Source organism: Osmerus mordax, chromosome 7 (assembly GCF_038355195.1).
Source record: "Osmerus mordax isolate fOsmMor3 chromosome 7, fOsmMor3.pri, whole genome shotgun sequence".
In the NCBI taxonomy this organism is placed as follows: domain Eukaryota; kingdom Metazoa; phylum Chordata; class Actinopteri; order Osmeriformes; family Osmeridae; genus Osmerus; species Osmerus mordax.
The window spans coordinates 9,315,611-9,343,248 of NC_090056.1; the positions used below are offsets into that span (position 1 = coordinate 9,315,611).

Genomic DNA, 27,638 nt, shown 5'->3' on the forward strand with positions numbered 1-27,638 from the left:
AGGGGGGAGAGATTTCTTGATCAACTTGAGAACAGCGCGATAGCATGCAGAGCAAGTAAGCGGCAAAGCGCGATCTACGTTTTTTTTCCCATTCCAGCAGACTATTGTTGAAGCCCACAAAGATGATTGCCACCACTCAACAGAACATGACCACTGACCTGGTATTGTTTGTTTCAGTTATTATGCCTTTATTTTGTGGCAATTCATTTAACGTGTATGGCATGTCTAGCAGGTGTGTGTGTGTGTGTGTGTCTGTGTATTAGCTACTTAATTCTGTACGAAGTCAGCGATTCTTCGTCAAATCGGCGTAATGTGACAATCGATTCGTAGACTACTTCATGGATTTACATATTAAGCTTTCATTCATACTTTTTCAATCAACCGAATCACCTCTTCTCTTGAGCCAGACTGACTTCTTTCACTGCAGTGCTGGTCCAGCATCCATACCACACGATCTATCCCTTTTGATGGTGGCTGTCTTTATCTTAATGAGTTTTGTTCAGTTTCACTTTTCTGCAGGTTCGGTTGCCTTCTTAAAGCAAATGTTAGGCTATTATTTAATAACACAGTTTCACCAAGAAGTAATTTCAGACTTGAGTCGTTAAAGGATGTTGTTAAAACTTTATAATGGAATAATAAACAATACAGCACAGTTTGTCACTATATGACGATATGAAAATATTTTATATTTATGATCCCAGTAATGTATCGTGTAGTCTGATTTGAAACAGAATAGCATTCTATGGAATGCTGGGGTCTTAGCATTCTTTAAACTTAAATAAGCTGTTTGGGAATCTTCTTAACTGACAACCATTTTCAAAAGCTCTTGATCATAAATAATACAATACTTAGGGTTAATCCTTTTTTTTCCATTCCGCTATTTTCTTTTTTCTACAAACGTTTTAGAAAACAGTCTGACATTGATGGTTTAAGCACTGCTTAGTTGTCAGGTGTACATGGGATGTAAAATCCCCAAAATATAAATTTCTGTCAGGATAACAGCAATAATCTTTGAATCAATGCAGGGTGCTTATGGCACATATTTAACATTATTGAAATAGTCTACATTAGCTACATGTATTTTCTTAAACAAACACATATATTTATGGTCCAACTGTATGGAATGTAACTTCTGAAATTTATGGAATAAAAAATGGCAAAGCATGAGGTGGCAATTTGGAGTTAGCCTTTTTTAGTTTAGCAAGGCCAGTATGCCACAAAACACCATGCAGTGTAGCCATAATCTTTTCTTAGGAAATTGTTGCACTGTGTTACTGCCCAATCCTAATCAATGTACAGCTAAGCAAAACACAATTTCTTTGCAACTTGGGTATAGTGTTTTAGAAATCTTGTAGGAATTATTGTGTGCTGTTAGCTTGTTCACACACAACCTCTACCACACACATGTCAATGGCATCAACAAGCCTTTTTCCCAGGCATGGGCTCTGAGGAGAAGGATATAGGTTGGGCTGAGGCTGTGTGGCAAAGGCTAAAGCCCTTTTATGCAGTAATGTTTGGTGGGATGCATGAAAGGAAGAAGACAGTGGGGCTGCCTTGCAGCAGGGTAGGCTAAAGCTGTAGGTTTTTTATGGGACTGAGACCAGTGCTGCATTGTGTGTCGTTTGTCTGGAGGGCGAACTGTCACCCCACTTCATCTTACACATGATCTAATCTCTCCTACCTTGTTCAGATGGGAATGACAAGGGAAGGCAAGAGCGATTATTATTCTGGTTAGAGCAATATAGTAAATAAGGGGATGAGAAAAAGAAAAGGCATGTGAAATATGTCATGCATATGCCTATTTTGTGTATGGTATAATCTAAACATTAATCTAAGCACAGTGATACATTCAATAACTGTGGATCCATGCCAGAATCCCGATGACGCAAAACCAAGTGAAAATTGCACACGTTTGAGGAAGGAAATACATTATATTGCCAAGTATGTATATTTCATCCAGAGATATCACTCATTATTTGTCGCCTGATATTTACAATGAATTGAAATTATATCCAACAAGATACATTGAAAAAGTTTATTTTGCCAATATGTTATGTCTTCTTTGACAACATTTTGCTTAACAGGGAAATTGTTAAATAGTAGACCCTTTGTTGATTTTGATTGAGGAGAAGCTGTGCAGATCAGTGACAGTATCCTTCAACAGTTGCTTAACTGCCTGCAGAATGATTTATTGCAGTATTCCCCCACCTCAACTATAGAGGATAGAGTTAAGGACATCCCTTGAGTCTTGTTCATGAATGGTGATGCTCCTTGGAATCTCCCCCTACTGCTGTACTGCAGCTGTGGTGCACAGGCTACCAAGTGAGTAACTGCATCTGGTGTTATGCCCTTATTCCTCCATGCTCAGTCAGTGCAACGAGGTTCCTTTGATTATGTGTTTAATTTAAATTTATAGTTACAGTTAGCCAACCTTCTGGTTGAAATTATCATATTCAGGACTTGCTGTCAAAAGGTATGCTGTTATTCCTCACGACGTGTCACAATGTACTTTGCAGGGACAGACTCTCTAGTGGCCTTTTTAACCAAAAGCCCCCATTACAGTCTGCAATCCTTGTATTAATTGTTTCCCACTGGACCTTGTTCTACTGCACCTTGCATCGATCCTCCCATTTGGAGTGAAATTCCCCTCGCTGTTTTGGCAATGGTAGTAGCTCTGTTTCCTCTAATGCAACTCAACTAATGTTTGTAGAGGTCTCTCACAAAGGGCTTTCCCCAAGAGACAGTTATCCATACGTCAAAAGCTCAATTTCGTGGTGCAAAGCCGCCTTTTTATTTGACTGACAGCTTCATCAATGCCTCACCGTAAGCTCTTCTGGACCTGAGTAGCATGGATGGATGGTTCACACAGGAATATGTATGCCTCGGTTTTGATCTGGCTCAGCAGAAAGTCTGCACTGAGACATTGTGATGTCCATCAAATGAGATAGATATGGTCTGTCCCACAGCCAATCTTTTAACTGACTGCCAATGCCTGCAGTTCATACCATAAGGACCATGCACTACTAGGTACATGCACACTCACCACTCAGCTATGATTCTGTATTCACACTGGGGATTTTGTTCCTCTATCTATTTTCTTCCCCTAACACAGGATTCACCCTGTCTGTCTTACAAGAGTATGACCTTAATTAGAAGTGTTGTCTAATTTCTGTTCTCAGGGGTATTGATGGAGTGATGGTGCATCCCATTAGGCTGTGATGGTGGGGGATGTTTCAGCACAGATGCACACAGTAATAGTGGAGCACACATCAGAAAGCACTGTTATTAGCTGTGTGTATACTATCCACAATCCCAATATCTCACATAAACCTATCAAATTGAATGGTGTAAGCCCACTGTATACTGAGGAACTGAGAGCAAAGAAGGAATCTGATAAAGTAGAAAGGGATAAAAGAGACAGAAGATGAGAAGAGCCTTGTTTACTGGGATACCAGCTCTGGCCTTCGCAGGAGGGTAGAAACATCACTTTGTGTGTCTCCCTGCTGGCCCAGCAGTAGGGCTTTAATTTGAACGTGTTATAAAGCTGGAGCCAGGGCAATCTATTAAAGATGAGACCTTGGCGGGTGCCCATGCTGGCAACCCATCAAGATATGGGATCTATCTCTCCTTTTCCTTGATGAGCGGAGGGAGACACTGCCTTAGAATGCAGGTGATTTCTCTCAGATAGGGAGGAAAGGTGTACTGAGTGTTATAAAAAAAATCACACGCTGAAACACATCTGAAAGATCTATATCGGTATCTTTTTATTTTTTTATTTTGATAATAGGTCTATTTCCATGGTATTTATATTAATAATGAGGGCTGTAGCTTGTGAAGGCTTGTGGATAAGTACATTAGAAGTATGTATGTGTCTGCAACAGTGGCTTATTGCACTTACTCAGAGACAGCTGGTGACACACAGGGAGAGCGGAGGAATGGTAATCTGTCAACCAGTCAACCGGATGGATGCATTGCCATACAACCCCCCCCCCCTTCCCCTACCCTCCCGCCCTGTACAAGGCCTGGAGGAAGGTGTTGGGGACGTCTGAAGCTCTCAGGACACGACCGGCAGAGAGGTGGCCATGATGGAGGCTGAGCCCTATGTCTGCTCTGTGATTGAGCTCTCATACTCCACCCCTAGCACCAAGCCACAGCCTCTCATTAGATAGGAGCGGGGGGTAGCCCTGGAATGGTCTGAAATTGTGTTTAATTGTGACTGATAGCTGTGGCCCTGTGCCTGCCTGAGGAGACAATGTAGGCTGCAAAGATAGAGCTACTCCTCTTACTCTCTCTCTCTGTCTAGTAACAGTGGTCATGCATGGGATTGTATTATCTTAAACTTAGTGTATGTTTAATTCTTATCAGTCATAAATGCAGATTTTGTATTGCCTCAATGTCAGTTGAGCGCAATATATGCAAATCGTAGTGCAGGGAGTATAGCACCTTTTTGCTATGGATTTCAACATAGTTTTTCTTTCAGTAAGATGACTGTTTATGTTTCAAGTGTCATTGTTTCCATATTTCATGATCCCATACCATACCTCCCCCACCCACATGCCCCATTAGAGTTCTAACAGGTGAAATGAGGCGATGAAATGGGGAAATTATGGCATCACTAAATTATTTCAGCCTTCAATTAACTTCAAATGTTTCACTGGCACACAGTCTTTCGCTGAGTTTTAAGGAGACTGACTTTAAATGACTAGGATTTCTGTCATTGTGGGGGCTGCTCTTTCCCCCCAGAAGCTCATTGTACTTATACGCATGTCAAGGAGAAGTCCCCAACTGTGAGATGGTGGAAATGAAGCAGCACTAATGTTTGCTCCCCAAGCTGTGCCAACACTCATTGCAGAGTGTTGTTTGTGTGTGTTTTTTTTGTGTGTGTATGTGTGTGTCTTTGTGTGTGTGTACTTTTTCCTGCAGGATTTGGGTAGTTCAAGTGGTCCTCCACGGAATTGGAAAGGCATTGGAATCGCAATGGTGGTGATTCTGTCTGTTATGTCACTGGTCATTCTATCAGTCATCATCCTCTCCCCCGGTAAGAGAATGGATAGAATGGGAGAGGGTACGAATGAAAATAGGTAGATGAGAAAAAGAGAATGAGGAAGAGAAAGAAGGAAGAAAGATAGGGTGTGTGGGAGGACGAGTGTGACCGAACACACATGGATTTTTATCAGACAAACATATAAACAGGGACGTTTGAAAAATGACTAAACAAACTAAGAATGACAAATGTGCCCACTTTCACAGGCACACTCTGTGCTTTATGTTAAGGACTATGCTAAGTAGCTGTGTTATGCCTGTCTTTTATTGGAAAATGTTTCCTGTTACAATTATAGTGTTTTCGCTGGAAATGGTATGGCACAAGTAGTGCCTATTTTAAACCTCTCCCTCTCTTTCTCTCATTTTAAAGATGAGTCACAACTGTTACTCCAATCTCGCCTTACCATGGATGATCTTGAGAGTGAAAAGTTCAAAGTTCATGACCCCAGTGTGGCCTGGTTAAATGGTAAGACAGCCCCCTTTTCCTGCAGCTACCTAGATAACCTCAGCTGACCATGCTGTCACAGAAGCATTTAGCAAGTTAACAACCTTAAGCCACTGGTGAGAAGAAAAAAGAATGTTCCTTCTCTTGTTCTTTTCAGATAATGAGGTCACTGTGCTCACCAGAGAGGGACATGTCATGTCATACAGCCTCGACAGCAACCTTACATCCACCCTGCTGGACAACAGCTCCCTGGTGAGAGAGACATCTGCCTCCAGGGGGAAGAGACCAATCTCAATATTGATTGGCTCTTGAACCTGGACAGCTGGACAAATGGATGGGTCAATAGAGATGTGCCTGCGTATTGAGAGAGAATGTAGAACGTTTGTTAAACATCTTTCCATCAAGACAAATAGACACCTGGATGTTGAGGCTGTGTGACAATTTAAACCCGTTTTTGTCCTATTTGGTTTCCCGGTTTGAGCCCCTCAACTTATTGCTTCAAAGAGATTTTTCAAGCAAGGGTATCACTTTGAACACCGCCTCGGCACGACAGTGACAGACTTATATGGGTCATTGCCTAGGAACCAAACTGGCTACTGTTGTCAGGAGAGGGAGATGTTTCTGTTCTGTAGTTCCACTGAATTGTCATTCGATGTGTCATCTCCTCAGCTTAGTTAATCCTGTACACAGACAAAAGCCAAGAACAGTTTTCGACATTTTGTGCTTGATGCAGTAAACCAGCTACAGTTGTTCCTAGAGAGATCTATCTCAGTTTCGAAGCTTCACTAAGCTTGTTCATTAGAGGATGGCTGTAAGGTTATGGCTGAATGGAGATCAGAGAGACTTGCTGATAAGTATGGATTTTGATGTTTCCAACAGGACCTGACGTCTACTAAGTTCCAGGTGTCTGCAGACAAGAGATTTGTCATGCTGTCCTACAACATCAGACCGGTGAGTTTAGCCTCAGAAGCAGTCTTTTACTGATTACATTTGAAAGAAAGCAAGTGTAAAACATCCCCCAAAGAGAATTTAGCTCCTCATTCAATCCCCTCGTTTAATATAAGGCACACTGTCATGCAGCACATAATGGAATTCTAGTCATTATCATAAGACAATCCATTAAAATATCAGGTTCTTTCAGCAACCAAATACAGTTCTTTGTCACACTTGTAGCTGTAATACAGCAGCTACATGGATGTGAATCCAGTGCTGAACAGTCAGTCGAAAAAGGGAAAGTGGAGATATCCCCTTTATGAAACAGCAGAGAAAGAGGGGGAGAAGGGGGAGGGAGGATTCTGCTGCTGCAGCAGTCCGTAGCTCAGCACGCTGTAATACAGACACAAGCAAATCACTGGGAAAAATGTATAGGGAATTAAACTGGCTGATGGGGGAAGGGGTTTAAGAGGAGGATGGTAGAGGGAGACTGATCAGTTTGATGTAGATCAGTTGGTGGTGGGAGGGGGGGGGGCTGTTGAGAGAGATGGGGTGGTAAAGTTGGCACTGCTGTAAAGAAATCTGCCTGATGGTTTGTGGGGAATTTTAATGAGAGGCTTACGAGAGTAAAATGCTGAATCGCAGGTGGTTAGAGGCAATCGCATATAGAGTGTTGGAAATCAAAAACCAAACAACATTTACAGCCCTTTGTTATCCCCCCGTCAGCCCTGTCTCTGTAAACACCCATCCATTTCATAAATAGCTGGATATTTCCCCAAAGGTCAAGCAAGAGGTATGATCAACAAGTAATGGAGCAGGGAGGAATTAACAATTAAGAAAACATTAGCTGTTATTACATTTTTGTTTTATAAATAATCCCATCACATACAGTTATTTATCTCTTTCTTTTTACTATCCTTTCCAGCTCTTTCTCTCAGTTCTCTCTTTCTCCCTCAGTATTTTTTTGACTGATCACTGTCATCTTCACGGCAAATCTTGGTCATTGTCTATGTAAACGTACATGCCATTTATTACCATGTTGACCAGTATAGTTGCTGCAGAGACTGGTGTGTTCATTTCACATAGAAAAGGCCATGCTCTTTCAATGTATAATTTAGTGATTGATCATACATGTGCAGTATCATATCGGAATGCAGCTCAATAAAGATTTCAGCTCTTGTCCAGATTTGAATTTTATTCTCTAATTTAGCATAAACGATTTCCCTATTGTATCATTCTATCTGCCCATCTGTAATCTCCCAGTATGAACAAGTGTGTACCGTATGTTCTCTTGCCCAGTCAGGCATGTCACATGTGCAAATGTATTTGAATGTGTGCCTGTGTGTGTGATGGGTTTACAGGAGGGATATATTTCATCCTTCTTTTCTGTTCTGCTTTCTTTGGTCTAACACTTTCCATGCCTCTCTCTCCTTTACTTTATACCTATTCTATCTCTGGAGGTTTTCTGCTGACTAAAGCTGTTTGAAGCAGGCACCCATCCTTATTGGGTAAAGAAGCGGTGTGCATCTAAGAATGGCAGAAATATATGTGATATGCACTATTCACCTTTAGATCCCCCTGTCCAATCGAAATCAATCAGAAAGGGTGTAAAAGAATGGGGATCTGCTAACAGGAGAGGGCTGCTAGGGAAAGAAAGGTGGACTGGGTGTTGATGAAAGGCTTCTCCTCTGGATTTGGTATTAGCTGTTGGGGCTTTGGGGAGATTTGTGCCCCTTGGGCAAAAAATAAATGGATTTTAAAAAGGGTTAGAGGGGTATAGTTAAAAGTGACGGGGTGAGGGTGGATATAGACCTCACAGCTCCTGCGGCAAAGGGCTGATACATTCTGCAGAACGTCAAAGAATCACACGTGTATGTGTACATGTGTATGCCTGTGAAAGAAACCAGGGTGGTGTGAAGGGGTACGAAGAATATTGATGATGGGGAGGAAATGAGAAAAGGCAGCCAGACAGGTAACCAAGACTGTGCAATTTTAGAGGGCAAGGAAAATGCAAACAGAGTTGGGTCTTCTCCTGCAGCAACAGCCAATTGGTGACTGGTATCAAGGGTAGCACATTGAGGCACCAGAGAGAGAACTCTATGATCTCCATAGTGTGTGTACTACAGCACACGCACACAAGACCTTCCAATATCTGTCCTCACACAAGAGGTGGTGTAATCTCATTACAGTCCCATTGTCGCCTTCTCCCTGTGAGCACACACTCCAGTTGGTTTACAGTGTGGCTCTTCATTTGGTGTGGAGGGTGGCTGTGTGTGTGGGGGGGGTTGCGGTACTAATGTGGAGACGAGCAAAACATTTTGGCGGAACAGGGGGGAAGGATTTATGGCCTACGTACTTGGGGCCACATTAGAATATATTCTCCATTCCTTCCCTTCACTCTCTCTCTTTAAAAAACACACATCCACACACACGTTATGCTTTCTCTTTCCCTCAACCTCTGCTTCCCAAACAAAAAAGATGAACCAGATTCTTGGCTTTGTTGGTCAATTCTAAAGAGCTAATTAACCAGAGTGCTGATGGCACAACAGCCTCTGCTGGCCAAGCAGTAAGTAAACACATCCACTAATTTTTTTCTGTTGCCTGTTAAACAGCCACTTACCTTTGAATCCGTGTGACTCTGCTCCCCATCCCTTATCTCCCCGGGCCAATGTTCTCTTGACATTTTAATGTGTCCTGTTGCTATTGTAGCAACTTGAGCAGTAACTTGTATGGCTGTCCCTGTGGCCAGCTTTATATTTCAGAACCAATATCTGGCTGTGATGAGACTCAGACCAAATCCCAAATCAGTTCTTTCTTTTATGTCCTTGCCTTAATTCCTTTTGTTTGCCAATCATAAACCTCTCCCTTTCAAGCATTCTCCTATATATCCATAACAACACGGGGATAGTACTATGACACTGTTAAGTATGCTGCATGGAAGATGTGACATTTGATGTTTTGGGGACTTGCTTGTTGAGGGTAGTGTGTCAAAGGTACCTGCTGGATTTAGATATGAATAGCAGGATTTAGTATGCTTGCTTTTGTAAAATCCCATAGGTATTTTTTGGCTCCATCTCCAAGTAACAAACACGCACATTTGCACTGGATCTTTTGATGGTCTTATATCTAATAACTGTGTCAGAGAAACATTGCCACTTCATATCTCTCTAATGTGATTGACTATCATAGCTCTTATTTTAATGAGATGTCTTACTTAGTTCCCATCCTCTTCCATATATGACATCATTTACGTGATGCAAAGTCGTCTCTTTTACCATAGAGGGACAAGGACATCAGGTTTAGTTTCATAATCCCATCTGACGCCCTGTATGTGGTGATGCAGTCTCACAGATGAACATGCTGGCCTGGTTTCTTGCCCTATTAAGACCACTGCATTACCTTCCCTTTCCAAACGATGGCCTATTGGTTTATTTAGCCATCAAAACAATGGGGTTATTCTGTGTTTTTTTATCCTGTGTGTGTTCAATAGATGTTTGTGTGTGTGCGTGCCTGGCAATAAATGTGTTTTCTATGTAACTGTGGCATCCTGGTGCCCATCATGTCCTCTACCTCCTGCAGGTGTTCTCTCAGTCCTTCACAGCCTCCTATGCTATCTACACTGTTGCTACTGGGTAGGTAGAGCCAGGAATGCCGATGCATGGGCTGCTACTGGGCATGTGCACTGCCAATGCAAGGAGACCCTGGACTGCTCAAGTTCCTCCAAGTGTGTCCCCTCGCATCTGAACTTCATTTCTCTGTCCAACGTCCATCATCTCCGATGACATTTCTCTCCCCGTGGCCAGTGATAAACCTGTGTCAGGGTTAGAGTACATGGATCACAGACAGGAATTCCTGCCTGCCTGCCGATCAGTCAGAGGCTCTTTAGTGTCTCTGGATAAAAGTTTGGACCTGGAGTATTTAAGGAGGACAGATGCCTCTGAAGGGACTTTAGAAGGATCTGCCCTTTTGACCTTCCTGGATATGCACTGAAGAAATATGTGTGCCTGTTTGAAGGAAGATCAGTTTTTAACGCTTTTACAGTGTTATGTCATTGCATGATCCGACCTGAGTCTCTGTTTGGTTTTGCAATTCGCATCGTACCTTTTTTTTAAAGAACAAGCTTGACAATAGGCATGGACGGATCTCAGAGCTCTATCCAATAATGGTTTTAAAGAGGCTAACAGAGGATGTGTGTGTGTGTGTCCAGAGATCTCACTGAGCTTAACCTGGGTGGCAGGGCTGTGCTACAGTATGCAGCCTGGGGTCCTCAGGGGAACCAGCTGGTAAGACTCCTCTTTCTCCCTCTCTCTCTCCTTCTTTCTCTGTCTATCTTTTTGTCTGTCTTTTCGTCTCTCTTTCTCTGCCTCTCTTTCCCTCTCACACACACACACAGACACACATTCATTCATAACTATCTGTTATTACAATAATAAACTGTGTCCTTAAATAATTATTTTAACCAATTACATCCATAATAATTTGCCTTTTTAGAGAGACTTGAAAATATATAATAATAATATTTCTAATAAAATATATATTGACAAAATATAATGGCAGTGATGGGTACTCATTCCTTTGCTCATCATTTATTATAGTTTTGTTCAGATTGAGTCATTTGTTTTTGGTGCAATGTCTGTGTTCATCTACAACAGTGTATCTGCCAAGCAAAGATATATTGGCTCTCGCCAATTGGCTGATGATGCATTCAATCTTGGACCGAGCCTGATGTTTGATTCAGCCAGCCAGCACTGAGCCCTGTATCTGTCTTTGATAACGGATTAAGTCTGTCACTGTGCTGCTGCCAGGCCTATGTGTTTGAGGGAGATATCTACTACCAGCCAGACGTGACCAGCAGGGCTCTGCGGCTAACAGCCACAGGCCAGGAGGAGCAGGTGGTCAATGGAATCTCTGACTGGACCTACGAGGGTAAATGATGCAGCGCCTCCTCTAAGTCCTGTCTACCTGTCACACCACTGTATGTTGGTTGAATTACTTGAGAACTGTGTTGCAACTTGAGAATGGGCCTTAGCTATGCATAATATTTCAGATTTGATTCACAATCTGCAATTTTCTTCTTGACTGTCCTGCTCTTCTCATTAAACTGTCAACAGAGGAGATACTTCTGTCCTATCCTAGCCACTGGTGGTCTGCTGATGGGGCCCGATTGGCATACCTCACCATCAATAACTCTGCTACTCCCTTAATGGATATACCACACTTCTTAGGCAGCCTCTACCCCTCCAATGTTCTCTATCCTTACCCTAAGGTAGAAATTACTATTTCAGAATTTGACTTATTGAATATTTCATGTTATCTCTTCCCCCTTTTATGATACATTTCTTTCTCCGGGCAGGCTGGTTCCAGTATTCCTGCAGTCAGTCTGTTTGTAGTGAATCTATATGGTCCAGCTCATACTCTGGAGATGATCCCTCCAGACAACCTCAATGCCAGGTACTAGGACCCCAAACCAACCTCTCAAGCAGGAAAAAAAATCTCATGAAGTTCATATAAAAATGTGGTAGCTCTTTCTGTTTCGCTGTCACTGTCCTCTCTCCAACAACATCCCTCATAGAGACAGCTACATCTCCATGGTGACTTGGACCAGCAGCACCCGGCTAGCGGTTCGTTGGTTGAATCGCTCCCAGAACCAATCAGTGCTCTGTGTGTGCGAGGCTACCACAGGGGCTTGCTTAGAGGTAAGGTATCAAAGGTCATTCACATTAGTGTGGTGGATTTACAATGCTGTGCAACACTCTTTAAGTAATCTTTTTTCTTTTCTTTTTTACATTTAATATAAAGTCTGGTCGAGTTGGCATTGATTCTCTTAAGCTCCCAATCCCCCCCGCCTCCCATTTTTATGGTCATATTTCTGTGTGTGTGGAATTTTCAATGATGCACTGCAGTATGTGTTTTCTGTTTTGCTACCTTCACACATCCCTCGTGGAGTGAGGAGCATTTACTTTCTGGCTGCATTGTTGTAACATATTTCCTTATCTATATGATCTTAAATTCCCAGAAATACAAGATGGTCATGGACTTGATGCAAAACCAACGACAGGTAGCAATAGTAATCAATTTAAAATGTATTGATATTCATTAGAAAAACAATCACTGACACTGATATTTGCTGGATTCGGTTCACCCTAACCTTCAAACTGATTCAATAGGAGGTGCCATTGTTCTCAGCAGACGGCTCCTTGTTTTTCCTGACACTGCCAGCCAAACAGGGGGCTCGTGGAGAGTTCCGACACATTGCCAGCTTCCCTGTCCAGGTCAGTTGGAACCCCAGTATTGTCCTGCTGAACAGTTTACTGATAACATGCCTGTTTACTTTTCCACAGGGTGGCACAAAACAGAGATTACAGAACTGAACAGCAGATAACTTAAAACCTCTTAAGACTCCTGTTAAATGTGCCTAAAAACGCCTAAACAGCATACCCAAAGTAAATTGGAAGCTGTTCTTGAACCATTTGGAGTACATGCATGTAAATGATCTCTTTTGAAAGCTGACACTCTGAAGTTATGTCCCCTGTTGTCAGGACCCCTGTCAGTCCTACTAGTGTTGAGTAATAGAAGCTTGAACACAAGGAAAGTGAAAATTTCTATTTCCACCTAGATTTTGTTTTGAAAACAGAGGCCTGAAGAGGCCTAGAGGTGGTAGGTATTAGCTGGAAGACTAAATTGGACCACAGGTTGAAGCCTTACCCAATTCAAATCAAAAGTCAAACATAATACCACAATATATTCATATTTGACACATGTTTTTATAAGAGTACATCCAGGCATTTTCTAAAAGGGCCTTTTGGAGACTCCAAAATGACCCTTTGTAACCAAGGTCAAATACTCAGGATAAAAAGGTATTATTTTTCATATTTGTTATCTCTAATGAAAGGTGGTACTTAGAACTATCATATATAATAGCTAAATCCCTAATTAGTATTACTGAAACACAAAAACTGAAGCATGAACACATTGGAGTGCTTTATCTGATTCCAAGGATTGGCGCACAAAGAACACTGATTCTGTCAACCATATTGCGCAATCGACTGTTATTTTGAAGGCTCCACAGACACATACAAATGAGGTATTGGCATTTTTGAGGTAGAGGCTATTTTCTCCCAAAGGGATTCAATTTCCGTGGGGAATTTGTAAAAATGTTAGTGAGCATAATTTGTCAATACCAAGCTTCTGAGCTATTAAGAAATGCTTAAATAAATAGCATTGCGTGAGGGTATTCTAATCAATTAGTCATAGGGGTATATCTTTCTCAGTTTCAAAATATCAGCCTGTTTCTGCCATTTTTCTCCTCTTCTCTTTCCCTACCTGTGACACAGCCTACGGGGCCGTCAGGCCCTCCGCGGTTTCTGACATCTGGGAACTGGGATGTCACTTTGCTGTGTGCCCTGGATGAGGAGGCAGGGAAGATGTAAGTGAGAAGCACAGCTAAGTGTGATGCCTCATAGAACCCCCCTCCGGCTCTACCACTGGATGTCACAGCATCTCACACAGACATGCAAGAGCTAGGAGAGAGACTAGAGATATCATAAAAAAACTGCAGCTTGATATTGGCTCAGCATGTATTAAGGTGACAACTGATTACTGACGGATTAGCAGAGAAATGTCCTCCTGATGCCCAGTGAAGGATAAAAACTATGATCAGATTCAGATCATTCATCAGAGTTAGGAAGGCAGAGAACTCTACCTAAAAAAAAATATCTTAATGTCTGAGTTTAGACTTCAGAGGATGGAATTAGATCTGAGCTTTGTGCAGGATTAGACTCATCCTGAACTGAGCAGTATTTATGCCTTCACTATCAGACTTGGGAGGAAAAACTCCATACACTCAAACAGACTGAGGAATCCAGAGGCAGCACAGAGGATTCTGGGAGGAAGAGCTGCAGGTGAAACCAGATGGTTGCAGTCCCAAAGCCCATGTGGTGGCTGTTCTGTTTTCCTCCAAGCAAACCACTCACACTGTGGTCACACATTTGGCTGGATAGATGCTGCATTTCAGTGTTAAATCATACTCTATATTTAATACCATAATTCACCTTCAACAGCGGCACATTGCATGTTCTACTGTGCTACTGTGATACAATAGCTGGGTGAAGTATTAAAAGGTATTGTTTTAAAAAATCTCAGTGATGTTTTATTGTATGTCCTTGATGGGTAAATTAATGACATGATTAATCATCTCTCAATGCAGATATTTTCTAAGCACAGAAGAATCCAGACAGAGCAGACATCTGTACAGGTAAGGTTGGACCTCTCTAAAACATCCTCAAACATAATGTACTAATTCTGTGACTGCCTGGTTATACTAATCTGCTTTGTATTTTCTATATATTAACTTTTTTTGTGGAGAACGAACTGCATCTCAGTTTACCTAGATTACTATTTCCAGAGATGTTCAGTAAATATAAAGATATTAATTAGGTTGGTAGCAGCCCAATTCCATATAGTACTGCTGGGAATTCAAGGGAATAAGGGCTGTATAATTTGCTACCATTATAAAGAAGGTAGGTGTTTAGACAAGTGAGCTCAGGGGCTATTATGTAGCAGATGAAGAGCTTCCTCTCCAGTGCACTGCAGGCAGACTGCCCAGCTAACACATTTATCAGAGAAGCAGCAAGCTGAGTGGATGGGAAGGTGCTGGGCTACAGCACGAGTGTCGATGTTGAGACTGATCCACAACCTGTGATTAACGTTCTCAGACCCTCACACATTTATCTTATATATTTCATGTAGTTTCTTTATAACACTGCTTTGGGCTTGGTCAAAATAATCTGGAAAGAGGGTAAACTGGATTGTGAACATACTGTGTTTTGGTTCTTTTCTTTAAAAGGACAGTGTAAAGAAGAATAGTTTGTTATCTAATTTTTTGATAATCTACAAAAAAAATTCTAGTGCGGACCTGGAGGGGGTTTTCCAACGCCAGTGTCTCACCTGCAATTTATTAGATGGATGCAGCTTTTTTAAAGCCGAGTTCAGCCCCAATCGGACATATTTCACACTCGATTGCCTTGGTAAGTGCTTGGAACACAATCACTGGATCATCAGTGCTCAGTATAATCAAACTAATTTGAAAACAAATGTCTTTATTTAACCATATACACTTAGGCCCTGGGATCCCTAAAGTTACCGTTCACAGTACAAAGGACCCTTCCAGTGAGTTTTTTCACCATATTGTACATTTTTACTTCAATTCATTAAGCCAAACCTGCTCTCCCAGCTCCATTATAAAGCACTGCACAGAAGCCTGTAGAGGGCAGTATACACACATTTTAAAAACCTCCTATGGCTCAAAAACCCTCTAAGATTCTCCACACCTTCTAAGATTCTTCACATTTCAGACTTCAAATAAAGTTAAGGGGAAATAATCCACATGAATATCAATATTGAAATTATTATGTGTCCAAATTTCATTTTTGGGGTGGAATTGTCTGTTTGCAGAGAATTTGCAGCTGCATTCTCGATTGTATAGGCATATTTGAAAACAATAGTTCTTTCTTTCGATAGGTTACATTGTTATGGAGGATAATGCACCTCTCTCTGAAGCACTACAGGGAAAGAGACTCTCCGAGACCCTGTTCAAGACCCTCTCAGCAGATAACCATGGTATACCTGTGGAACACATCCAAACACACACAGCAGACTGAGTTTTAAAGATCAACATCAAGCAAGTAATTTAAATTATCTGATAGTCCAGTCTACTGTGCTGTATCTAACAAGAGGCTGGTAAAGATCAAGCTAAACATAGCAGAGCACCAATTACAATTACCGAGTAAAGGGTTTCAATTTGTTGATTAGGTCTCAATGGAAGGATAAACCGGAATAACACCATCTCTAGGGGAGTGGGGAAAATCAGTCAATGTGATTGTGTAAGTGTTTTGGAGTGTGTGTGTTAGGAATGTGTGTGTTAGGAGTGTGTGTGTGCATGCATGTCTGTGTTTTCAATGTTTGCGTCATTAGAATGACACACGAGGCCCAGGAGAGCTAATCTACTGGTGGTGTAAGGGGGAATACTGATGAAGTCTGCAACAGTGGACTTGGTGTACCATGTTTGTTTTCATCAGACCTCCACCTGAAATTGTCCTTGCCTCAGGGGTTTGAAGCCAACCTCCACCCGCTCCTCATCATTGTGTAAGTCTGTAATGCATAGACAGCAGTTATTTGTGATAGTTACTTAAAAAATATTTAGCATTGTTCAAGTTATTGTTACCTGTTACATGCTGTTACATTATTTTACGTATGACAAACATACAAAAAAAAGTTTCTGACCTCTACCATTTTTCAAGCTCCAAATTAGTGTTCATGTCTATCTTGCTCTGCAGGAATGGAGTTCCAGGAAGTCAGTCAGTGACAGAGGAGTTTGCCCTGGGCTGGCCTGAGGTCCTGCTCAGCTCTCATGACGTGGCCTTAGCTTGGGTGGATGGCAGGAGTGGTGATGGACGGGGACAGAAGGCCCCTGCAAATGACCCACGCAAGCTTGGCTCACTGAGAGTCAAAGATCAGCTTGGAGTTGTAGAGTAAGTGTCTTGTAATATAATACAGTCAATAAATTATATGGGCAATATCTGTTTCATTGATGTACTCATTTTCTACTTCAATCGTAGGTGGTTGATGCAACTCCCCTACATTGATGATCGACGTATGGCCCTTTATGGCAAGGTTACTATCTGGAATTGACGGTTCTGTTCTATCTCAATCTATACAAGGTGGATACAAAGTACAAAATACAAAGTTCTCTCTGTCTCTAGGCTTTTGGTGGTTATGTAACCCTCAAGATGCTAGCTGCAACTGAGAAGTTATTTCGATGTGCAGCGGCTGCAGCTCCTATAACAGACTTCAAACTATACAGTGAGTCTGGACTTTGCCTTGTTCCTACCATGTTTTACAAGTGAATAAAAAACTCATACATATGGTACACTACTTAAAGATTAAAGCGATTTCACATGTTTTAGGTGCTGCCTTCTCAGAGAGGTATCTGGGACTCCCTGTAAAAGATGAGCACACTTACTTAGTGAGTATCTTTCATATCAACAGTGCTCTTCTCTTAATTAATTAACTATAATTTTGAATACAAGCTATAATATATACAATATTATTTGAAAGAAGTGAAACTATTGCTGTATGAAGATACTGACATGTTAAGAGCAATAGAAGGTTATTTGTCTCTTTCATTTCTTTAGATGGCTTCTGTGCTGGAGGAGGTCACCAAGCTGAAGGAGGAGAACTTTCTCATACTGCATGGAACTGCAGATGGTAAATATCACAGATGGTTAGAAAAAAATAGATGAAATTGTTCCTGCAAACGTCATCTATGTGCATGTGTTTGTTTGTGATTTCAAAGCCAGGGTACACTTCCAGCACAGTGCTGAGCTCCTGAGCCGTCTGGTGAAGGTAGAGGCCAACTACTCCTTGCAGCTGTACCCAGATGGGGGGCACACCCTGTGGGAGCAACGCAGCATCCAGCACTTTCAGCGGACACTGGTGCACTACCTCCAAACATGTCTTAGGCATAGCCTCCTGCAGGCACCTGTGGAGGAACCAGAGGATGAGGAGGACTGAGTAGGGACTTCCTGTTCCTCTGGAGAGGTGGACCTGGGAGAAATACTATCTTATGCATTGCCTTGGGCCTGACCTACGACACACAAGAGCACAGGAGTGTGGACCAATCACAATGGATAAACGGATGTCTCAACAACTTTGGGAATATACTATATCCTCTCCAACTTGTTTGAATTGATTTACCTTGTCCCTTGACTCTACTGATCACTAAGTCAGTATCTGGGATAGGTAACTTGCTCCTGACTTGACTTAAAGTTCACAAGTAATGAAACATGCATGTCATTACAATGGCTGCATGATGTGGAGTGGTTTACAATGCATTCCTCCTGTTTTGTTTCCTTTCAGATTTACCCAACAACTGATCACTGAACGTGCTGGTTCATTGCATTAAATTAAACAAATAATACCATGTCCTTTCTGAAATGCTTCCAAACTGACAGTTTGGTTTCATGCATCTTGAATGATTCTATGGTAACTGTATGTGTCTTTGGCAAGTCTTTATGGATGCAATTCAACTTGCCAAACTCCTCATTAAAACAAAAGCACATTTTCTTCAAATCCTTTGGATGGTTTGTGTTTTGTTTTAGTAATTTGTTTACTTGAAATATTTTGGATACAGTTTTGTTGTTGTATTTCATGTGCTTTGCAAATGCAAACATTTTATTGAAATGTTATATGACAGTGTGTTGCAAACCTACAAACATATTCCAGAATGCCCTACAGAATGTAGGTTGTAACTCCTGTAGCCTAGCTAAGTGTCAATCAAAACCATGTATCTTACTTGGTGAATGCATGTACTCTGTTTGAAACGGAATGTTATTGAAATTAAAATGTCCCATTTTTTGTCACCAGTCCTTCACAATAAAGAAGCAAGTCCATGTTTTCCAGCAAGACTGTTATTCTTTTTCACAGCTTCGTGTCAAAGCAATGCAATCATGTTACATGTTACCAAAATAAATAGCTATCTATACCCTAACTTTCCTCGCTCTCAGGCCAAAGAGTATAGAAGCACAAGAAGAGAAGCTCAATAGAACGTTCCATTGCAACATCTGCGCCCAGCAGCAATCCTATGAAAACTATGATGTCTATATAGCCTACATAAATATTCATACTAATTATTTACTTGCTAATAGGTCACATTTTTACAGAATCAAAGCCGAAATATGAAAACCATTATTCAGAATTTAATTTATTACTTAGACAACAGAAATGACGAACATTAGGTACATGGTTCCTTCGTTCATTCATTTGACATTCATAAATTCATAAATCAGAAACTTGAGGATAAACCAAGTAGGCTAGGCTACTTTTTACTGATAACAATTGCACAAATAATATTCAGAGAAAATGTCTGGTAAAATAAGGCTATCCGAGGCCGATAAGTTGATATTCTGATAGAAGCGATAAAGCAGCAAGTGCTTCACAGCGCAAAATGGCGGCAGCGCTACCTATGCGCCATCTAGTGGCGGTTGTCAAAAACACCAGAGTTTCGCCTCTTGAGCTTTGATCAGGCGACCAGAGTCCGTGCAAACTCTGAGTAGTTGGTCCAGAAAGTTGTGAAAAAACAAATAATCTTCAAAACAACGATTCAGACACAGTCTGATGATTTCACTTAATTGCAAAGGTGTCTCAGTCATCTTGAAAAACGTCAATAGGCTACAATGGAACAGAAACTGTAATGCGAAAACACAATTACGTTTTTCTACTGTGAGATGTCTATTTGTAACTGTATAATGGAACGCAAACGACGCACATCAAAACATTTAATTTCTGTAAGTGTCAAAACTAGGAATGCCAGGTGTCCTAGTAAAATGCACTTATTTAGCTAAATGTGGCTGCACATAGTGCAGGTAGTGTAGCAGTAAGTTGCTCTCGCCAGTTTGAAATCTTGAATGCAAACAAGAAGAGCTCAGAACAAGGCAGTGTGCATTGTGAAAACATTGTCCATGTTTATTTGTCTATCGCCATCATTTTTCAGTTGGCACACCTTGCCTGGACTCGGAGGCATCAGACAAGGTCGCTGTACTCTAGTATCACTCCAGGCAATGGAGTCGCTTCCCACAACTGCTTAATCTTTTTAAGTGCACTCTATCTGCATTAGCCAATCATTTCTTCAAATGGTAAAACTGAAGTCTCAGCTACCAAATGAACTTGCGTGCTATCACCACGTCACTATTCCTAGTCCAATCAAGACCATGCGTATTTGTGGGCCTGAGTCCCTCTTCAACCTTCAGCTTCTACTGTCTGGAGGGGCACCTTCAACCAGCTCCGCGGTGCACCGGTAGCGGCTTAGTTAAGGAATAGTAGAAAGACCACTTTCTTACAGGCAAAATGTCCTTCCTTACAATCAGCAGGTTAGCACCTAGACTCCTTAATTCAAAGGTAAGAGTAAACAAGTCTCCCATGACATGTCAGTGTGAACATTAGCTTGCTAACCTGTCTTTTGCTAGTATGTTACTCTTTGCTAGCATTGCAATAGTGCTGGCTACGTACAATTAGTTGCTAGTAGCTAGCTCTACTTAGATAGCAAAGTCTTATGTTAATAGTATTGCCGTATATAACAGGGTATATACACACACATCCTGGCTAGATAATTAAGTTGACTAATTATTCTACCCCCATGTATTTTTGAAAGCCTTTTAACAACTGTCATGACACTTATTTAGCCAGTACGACTAGGTTAGTGCTACAGTACAGTAGCTAGCAATCTAACAATTGACAGTTCTCGTCATGGTTAGCCAGGTGTACGCGTAACGCCAGTTAGCAGCTATCAAGTGGTGGATCCTTACCACCTGTCTGACTGAAATACCTGGCGAATGTACCCCGATTTGAAATAGTTTGAGGGGTTTGGAAGAAACATGACTTGGGAATTAGGTGAATGTTGGTATTGCCATTTCCCAGGTATCTATTTTGTCCAAACAATTGTCAAGCACCTATTGTACTGCAGTCTCAAGCAATGTATCACGACTTTGTGACAGTGTGATCATGTCTTACTTGAGCTAGTTGAACTGAAGATGTTTCTTTGACATGTAGCTTGCTCTGTCTTTGGAGAAGAATCTAAAAGACTGAGTGAACTTTATCCCATTGACCCTACCTTGGCTCCATACATTGGCTTATAACAGTCAGTCATTGACACCTTGTCTGGGTCGTTGGAATGTTCTACCTGTCAAATAGAGGCTTTGCCTCAGTCTATTGCTTGTCTTATTTTTTATTTTTTTTACACAGTGGTGGTTGTCCATTATTAGTCTCAATTTTGTCATTTGCGCCTTCACCAGTATATAATGTAATAATATATACGGGAATATATACACAGGCGTACTATGTAAGTAGTATCCTAGTTGTGGGAAAGACGCACGTCTTAAATTATATAGGATTAATTCTTACCGATATAGCTTTGGCTACAATCATTGGCACAAAAGAGTTAATTTACTTTTATTGTGTTCAGTCATCCAGTATTGAGCCATCCAGTATTGAGCTATCTTTTAAAGGTCAGTTGAAGGTAGGCTCATGTCAAAGGTTTGCATTATGGTTCTATTTTGTCCAATCCCTCAACATTGACTCAACATTGATTTGCTTTCATGATCATGTAAGCTATCTAAGGTCTTTGCAAAGACACAGGTCAATACTGTTGAGCCATCGATGTGGCTGCAGAACAAACTTAGGCTAATTGAGGCCTTTAGTTTAACTGTAAGGGAAGTGGAGGCAAAGAATGATATTTGCACTTGAGCAACTGGTTGTTACATAATATGCTCTTTCAGATCAGATCAATTTTATATTGCAGCAAGCTTATGGTTTAACCACACCATCAGTGGAGTCACCTCCCAGTGTGAGCACATCCAGATATCCATTTGACCCTGTGACTCCTCCCATTCCTATTGACCTGTGGGACAATCTGGAGTTTAAATCTTCCTGCCACAAGATCATTGGCCTCTTGTCAAGCACTTTTATAGGATTGATTACATTTAATCTGGCTGGCTTTTTTATTCATTTGCCTGTAGCCTAGGTGTTGTCATTAATTAGTGTGTTTAGGGATGGATTTTTTCGTCTTTCCTTGGAAAGTACTTATCAGATCTCATCAGTTGGGCAAAATCACGTAGATAATGGCCAAAATATGTTAAAAAGGAAAGGCCACATTGTAAAATATTGCTATATTTTGATTCCAATTTCCCATAAATTTGCATAATTATTTTGTGTCACTACAAGCAAACTCCTAATTATCACAGTGGGTGGTCTAGTCTGGCCGCTGTTACAACATCACAAATATTCCTAATACTTTACTTTTAAAGAAAAGCTTAGCATGATGTATCCAGATTGCTTTCTTGTAACGGAAAGGTAGCCTAATATTTCTCTGTGCTCAGTCAGGTTGGTGTCTGAATGCCTCCTATATTTAGATCTTTTAATGTTCTGCCTCATGAGCCTTTTGGATTGAGTGAATATATAATTGAGGAGGTGAGTGCTTAATTAAACTATTAAGTCTATTTTATAATGGATTCAATGTTTAATTCACCAAATCTAATAGCCTATGTTCATATCGTATGATTAAGGAACAGCTTTTCTTTGCAGTAACATAATAGTACAGAAAGATTAAAGGAAAAAAAACTGGTACCTCTTTCTACTGTAAGTATAATCTACCCCATACTAACTAGTGTTTGTTTTTCTTTAGAATGCCACTTCTGTCCTAGTGGCTGCCAGGAATGCCAGTGCATCAACAGTAAGTAGCTGCAGGACTCAAGGTCACGGTACATGTAGGATAATATAAACAGTCTTGTATATCCAAATAACTGTCTGTGCTTGTTCCACATGCTACGTTTGTATAAAACTGGAGTGAATTGATGGTTATCATTTCTGTCTTATTTCAGAATCTGAAGGATGTGCTTTCAGACCTTATTCCCAAAGAACAAAGCAGGATTAAGAGCTTCAAACAACAGTATGGGAAAACCAATATTGGACAAATCACTGTGGACATGGTAAGTAGCCTTAACATAAAATTCTGTTTGAATGTGTGGCTTAAACAGAATAAGGACATTCAGTGGGAATATGGACTTTTTGTTAAAAAAAATTAATTTATGATTTTAGAGCTCAAAAGATCGACATGATGATTTCCTTAATTCTATCCTCATATCAATCCATCAGTCATGCAAGAGGTTATACAAGTCTGCTTGGTGCCAGAAAAGCACATTTTGCTGTGTCACTGAACCCTTTTCTCACACAGACACAAGCTTTCAGCTCACCTTGTGTTTGTGCCTTTTTCATTTGCAGGTCTATGGTGGAATGAGGGGCATGAAGGGTCTGGTGTACGAGACGTCAGTGCTAGATCCTGATGAGGTGGGTATAGTCTCATGCCACACATGACTAAAGTCACAGCCCACACGCCCACAGAATCATTTGATTTGTTGATGAATTGTTGCTATTGCAGATGGGCCATACAGGCATTTTTTTTATTGCATGAATGAATGACAGAAGTTGACTAGTAGTACAATCCACTGTCTCCAGTGAGCTCAGTGAAACACAGATATTCATCATGCTTTAGCTCAGCTGCACTCTTGGTGGCAAACCTTATTTTGTTAGAAGAACATGACTCCACACAAAGTACTGAGAACTATGCATTTACCTTGGCCTCCCCACCTTTGGCCCATTCCACTTTTTGTATTGGTTATTAGGGCATCCGTTTCCGGGGCTACAGCATTCCGGAGTGTCAGCAGCTGTTGCCAAAGGCTCCAGGAGGTCAAGAGCCTCTGCCTGAAGGCTTGTTCTGGCTGCTGATCACAGGGCAGGTGCCCACAGAGGAACAGGTGAGATGACTTTGGTGCCACTGGAGTCAGGACTGTGGTTATATTCAGTATTGCTAACTCACTCTTATCTGCCTTTCCATACCAGGTGAACTGGCTGTCGTCAGAGTGGGCCAAGCGGGCAGCTCTGCCCTCCCATGTGGTCACCATGCTGGACAACTTCCCAACCAACCTGCACCCCATGTCTCAGTTCAGCGCTGCCATCACAGCTCTGAACAGCGAGAGTACCTTCGCCCGTGCTTACTCTGAAGGTGTCAATAAGGCCAAGTATTGGGAGGTGAGACCTGGAAAGAATATCAGAGGGCCTGTTTTTAATATGACTTTTAGATTTTAAGGAACTGTGAGAATGGTCATTTGTAGGCGTGAGGAATTTCCTCACAAGTTACACCTTAGTTGGACAAAACGCCTTGCCTGTGTTTCAGTTTGCCTATGAAGACTCCATGGACTTGATTGCCAAGTTGCCATGCGTTGCCGCTAAGATCTACCGTAACCTGTACCGTGAGGGAAGTAGCATTGGAGCCATCGACTCTAGCCTGGACTGGTCCCACAACTTTTCCAACATGCTTGGATACAGTGATGCCCAGTTCACTGAGCTCATGAGACTATACCTCACCATCCACAGGTAAAACTACAACCTTCCCTCAGCCAATAGAGGGAGATGCAGTCATTTTGGAAGCTGTTTGTGTTGTGAACAACAAGGGGGTTTATATCAATGCACTATGGTGGCCTTACTTACTGAAACATACTTAAGTCAGTGTTGGTGGAGTATAAGGAGATAGTGTAATTGTAACACAGAGATTCACCATAGTTTGGTCTTCCCTCTGTCACCCAGGGTCAGTCACCATAGCAGTTTTCCATCCACTTGACTCTCCTCTGCCCTCTTGTGTCCATATGCTGCACGTGGCAGAACATTACTGCAAAATGGTGTCCTTGAATAATCTGGTCTTGGGTTCCTAGCTGTCAGGAGTTTCAAAATGAATGTGTATTTAATGTATTTTGCCTTTACCTGTAACAGTGACCATGAGGGTGGTAACGTCAGTGCCCACACCAGTCACCTTGTGGGCAGTGCCCTGTCCGACCCCTACCTGTCCTTCAGTGCAGCTATGAATGGATTGGCTGGACCTCTGCATGGTTTGGCCAACCAGGTGGGAACCAGACATAAAAAATAAAAAAATTAATTACTATTAATTACTTAAAAAATTGTTTGGCCTCAAGAACAGCAGTGGAATATCAACACTGACATAAAGTATTTAATTTCAAGGGAAAAATACATTATATCTCACTGATCTGTTTTCCTCTGCGACCCACAGGAGGTGTTGGTGTGGCTGACAGCCCTTCAGAAGGAGCTCGGTGGGGAGGTGTCGGATGAGAAGATGAGGGATTACATCTGGAACACACTCAAGTCTGGCAGGGTAGGAACAGCACGCAAAGTCCATCCTCGTATCTTCAAGACATCGTTTGGCTTAGTCGTCAGGGATCTACTAGCCTGACAGTCACATGACACTGGCTTTTAAGCTCTCATACTGATAGTTATAGCAGACTGTAGCCTACTGCTAGAGTCTTGGCAGTGGCTGTGGCATCATGTGAGTTTTGTTATCTTTACTTCGTAGGTGGTGCCAGGTTACGGGCATGCTGTCCTTAGGAAGACTGACCCAAGGTACACTTGTCAGCGGGAGTTTGCACTCAAGCACTTACCTGCTGACCCCATGTTCAAGATGGTGGCACAGCTGTACAAGATTGTACCCAATGTGCTGCTGGAGCAGGGTAAAGCCAAGAACCCCTGGCCTAATGTAGATGCCCACAGCGGAGTGCTTCTGCAGGTAAGAAACGCATGTTGTGAATTTCCCATGACCTTACATTTGGACATTTTTTGTGTCAACCGAACATTTTTAATTGGTTCTCTGTCTCTCTTTTCTCTCCATTCTGGCCTTCTGCCCTGTCCTGCTTGTGTAGTACTATGGCATGTCAGAGATGAACTACTACACTGTGCTGTTTGGAGTGTCCAGAGCCCTGGGTGTGCTGGCCCAGCTGGTATGGAGCCGGGCGCTGGGCTTCCCCCTGGAGCGCCCCAAGTCCATGAGCACAGACGGACTCATGACCCTGGTGGGAGCCAAGTCAGGCTGAACAAAAAAACTAGGAGGGGGAAGAAGAAACCGGAGGAGGAAATATATATGTATCTTGCCCTCCCCATCCCAATGGAAAAGGATTCAAAGAGACAGTACACTTTTAAAATCAATCTCAAAAGGGACTTTAATTTGAACTATTTCTTTGTTACAGAGTATACATTAGCAATACAGGTTTCCCCATCATGGCTGAACATTTTGAAGATGTGAAAATGTACGAACAGGCACATGCACGACTCCCTTGATAGTTCACCAATCAGAGATCTGTGCTATATCACCCCCAAAACAAAAATAAATTAGCAGGTATTGTCAGCAAGGAACTAGTTATTAAGCAAACTCAACCTTTGTTGCTTTTGCTAACTCATCATCTGGAAAGTAAAAAAGCATTTTTTTTGTTTGACATTTACCATATTTTTCTATGCAATTTCCCTTGACCCTAGTCTGCCAGCAGACTCCACTCCCATTATGAACACTCCAGTTTAGGAAACGCTTGTCAAATGTAGAATTAAGCTGTTTAAATGAACATTGGAATCAGTTAAAAGGAAACTGCCCCTTTAAATCTTTTTAGTTTTACATTTCTCTCTGACTTTGAATTCTCTTGTTTAGCTGATGGCACTCTATGATCAAAATAACTTTTCTATCATAATAATCTTGGTTGTCTATCACTTACAATACTACAGTATGTTAATTTATGTGGGATTTGTGTTGGCAAATATTTCAGTGATTGTTTGAGATCTGTGGTGTTTTGCTTGCAGTTAGTTCCTGAGAGCAAGCTAGAATATAATTGGGCTTTTTATTTTTTTGGGGGGGTGCTCTTATTGTGTTGGATTGCGTTTGTTATTTCCCAGATTTCAGCGCTGTTGTGATCTACTACTACACAAAATAAGTCTGGATTCCTTAATTATTAGCAGTAGCAAGATCCCTGTTTTATTTAGTGTCCCTTTAACTGAGGGGTGTTGATTAACCTTGTCCTATATTCTTGTTTGTGGGTCAATCATTTGTGGTTTTATTTATACTTGTACATACTTGTGTACATAGGATATCATTATATGTATAACCTGAATGTATGAGCTCTACTCAGCCATATTGCTTAAAAAAAAAAGTTTAATTTTACATCCGTTGCATAAAACCTCACTCAACACGAGTATAATTTTTTAGGGGGGATTTACCGTAAGTCTTGGAACTTATTTTAATGGACATGTAATCTGCATGTATTGTAAATAATGTAATTGAACATTTGCATTAACATCTTGGCAGGTGTTTGCATTGAATGTCTCAAGCTTGCTCTCAGGCTATAGAAGCAGTGTTTGTCTGAGGAGCATTAACCGTTAAAGGTTTCTGAACACTCCATTTTGTGTAGCAGTCATTTTCATTTTTCTGCTAGAACTGTGGAACTGTAGACCTTAATGTTTTCCATACTTTTGTTTCTTTAATCCCTTTTAAGTCTCCATGCCTTGTTTTGGTTTTTCCTCTTGTCTGGCTTTCACATTGTTTTAATTGTCCCCCACTACATGTTCTACTTGTCCTTTGTTTTGTGTTTCTAGTTATTTTGATCATAGAGGTAATACTGTTTTGTGGATTGGGTAGAATTCTGTGAAGTTGGATTCATCAGAGAAGCTAGTGGGGCTCAATGGGTCAGAAGGTGGGAAGGTGCTTACAAGAGTAAAAATGGGAAAACTTAAACTATTAAAGTTTTTAAAAACAATTGGTGTGCTGTGTGCAAGTTCTATTGGC

General features: G+C 41.4%; 2 protein-coding genes and 1 long non-coding RNA gene across 3 annotated transcripts; 2 read left to right on the top strand and 1 right to left on the bottom strand.

Moving 5' to 3' along the window:
• The first annotated feature begins 122 nt into the window (after positions 1–122).
• LOC136945578 (inactive dipeptidyl peptidase 10) lies at positions 123–18,182 on the top strand. Its single transcript, XM_067239482.1, has 25 exons — positions 123–161; positions 4,924–5,038; positions 5,414–5,509; positions 5,646–5,740; positions 6,368–6,439; positions 10,001–10,053; positions 10,629–10,704; positions 11,227–11,347; positions 11,533–11,687; positions 11,775–11,872; positions 11,994–12,117; positions 12,438–12,479; positions 12,589–12,693; positions 13,756–13,847; positions 14,628–14,675; positions 15,329–15,447; positions 15,542–15,589; positions 15,941–16,039; positions 16,498–16,564; positions 16,756–16,950; positions 17,038–17,092; positions 17,182–17,281; positions 17,386–17,444; positions 17,614–17,686; positions 17,775–18,182. The coding sequence occupies exons 1-25, from the start codon at positions 123–125 to the stop codon at positions 17,990–17,992; spliced, it is 2,364 nt and encodes a 787-aa protein (XP_067095583.1). The 3' UTR covers positions 17,993–18,182.
• On the bottom strand, positions 15,502–16,753 carry LOC136945579 (uncharacterized). Its single transcript, XR_010876838.1, has 3 exons — positions 16,703–16,753; positions 16,480–16,570; positions 15,502–16,045 (listed from the first exon to the last, which is right to left on the bottom strand). It is a non-coding gene; the product is annotated as an uncharacterized lncRNA (long non-coding RNA).
• A 2,044-nt stretch (positions 18,183–20,226) lies between the features above and the next one.
• cs (citrate synthase) lies at positions 20,227–27,609 on the top strand. The gene is made up of 11 exons (XM_067240160.1): positions 20,227–20,374; positions 22,656–22,703; positions 22,852–22,959; positions 23,252–23,317; positions 23,653–23,784; positions 23,870–24,058; positions 24,204–24,403; positions 24,797–24,926; positions 25,092–25,193; positions 25,392–25,601; positions 25,735–27,609. The coding sequence occupies exons 1-11, from the start codon at positions 20,324–20,326 to the stop codon at positions 25,903–25,905; spliced, it is 1,407 nt and encodes a 468-aa protein (XP_067096261.1). The 5' UTR covers positions 20,227–20,323; the 3' UTR covers positions 25,906–27,609.
• Positions 27,610–27,638: the final 29 nt, after the last annotated feature.

What these genes read in the sequence shown, in the direction of transcription:
- cs (XM_067240160.1), top strand. Translation starts at nt 20,324, where the DNA reads ATGTCCTTCCTTACAATCAGCAGGTTAGCACCTAGACTCCTTAATTCA. An exon ending in GACAAATCACTGTGGACATG is followed by an intron (nt 22,960 to 23,251) that starts GTAAGTAGCCTT and finishes TTTCATTTGCAG; the next exon opens with GTCTATGGTGGAATGAGGGG. An exon ending in ATAAGGCCAAGTATTGGGAG is followed by an intron (nt 24,059 to 24,203) that starts GTGAGACCTGGA and finishes CCTGTGTTTCAG; the next exon opens with TTTGCCTATGAAGACTCCAT.
- LOC136945578 (XM_067239482.1), top strand. Translation starts at nt 123, where the DNA reads ATGATTGCCACCACTCAACAGAACATGACCACTGACCTG. An exon ending in GTCCTCAGGGGAACCAGCTG is followed by an intron (nt 10,705 to 11,226) that starts GTAAGACTCCTC and finishes TGCTGCTGCCAG; the next exon opens with GCCTATGTGTTTGAGGGAGA. An exon ending in TGATGCAAAACCAACGACAG is followed by an intron (nt 12,480 to 12,588) that starts GTAGCAATAGTA and finishes CTGATTCAATAG; the next exon opens with GAGGTGCCATTGTTCTCAGC.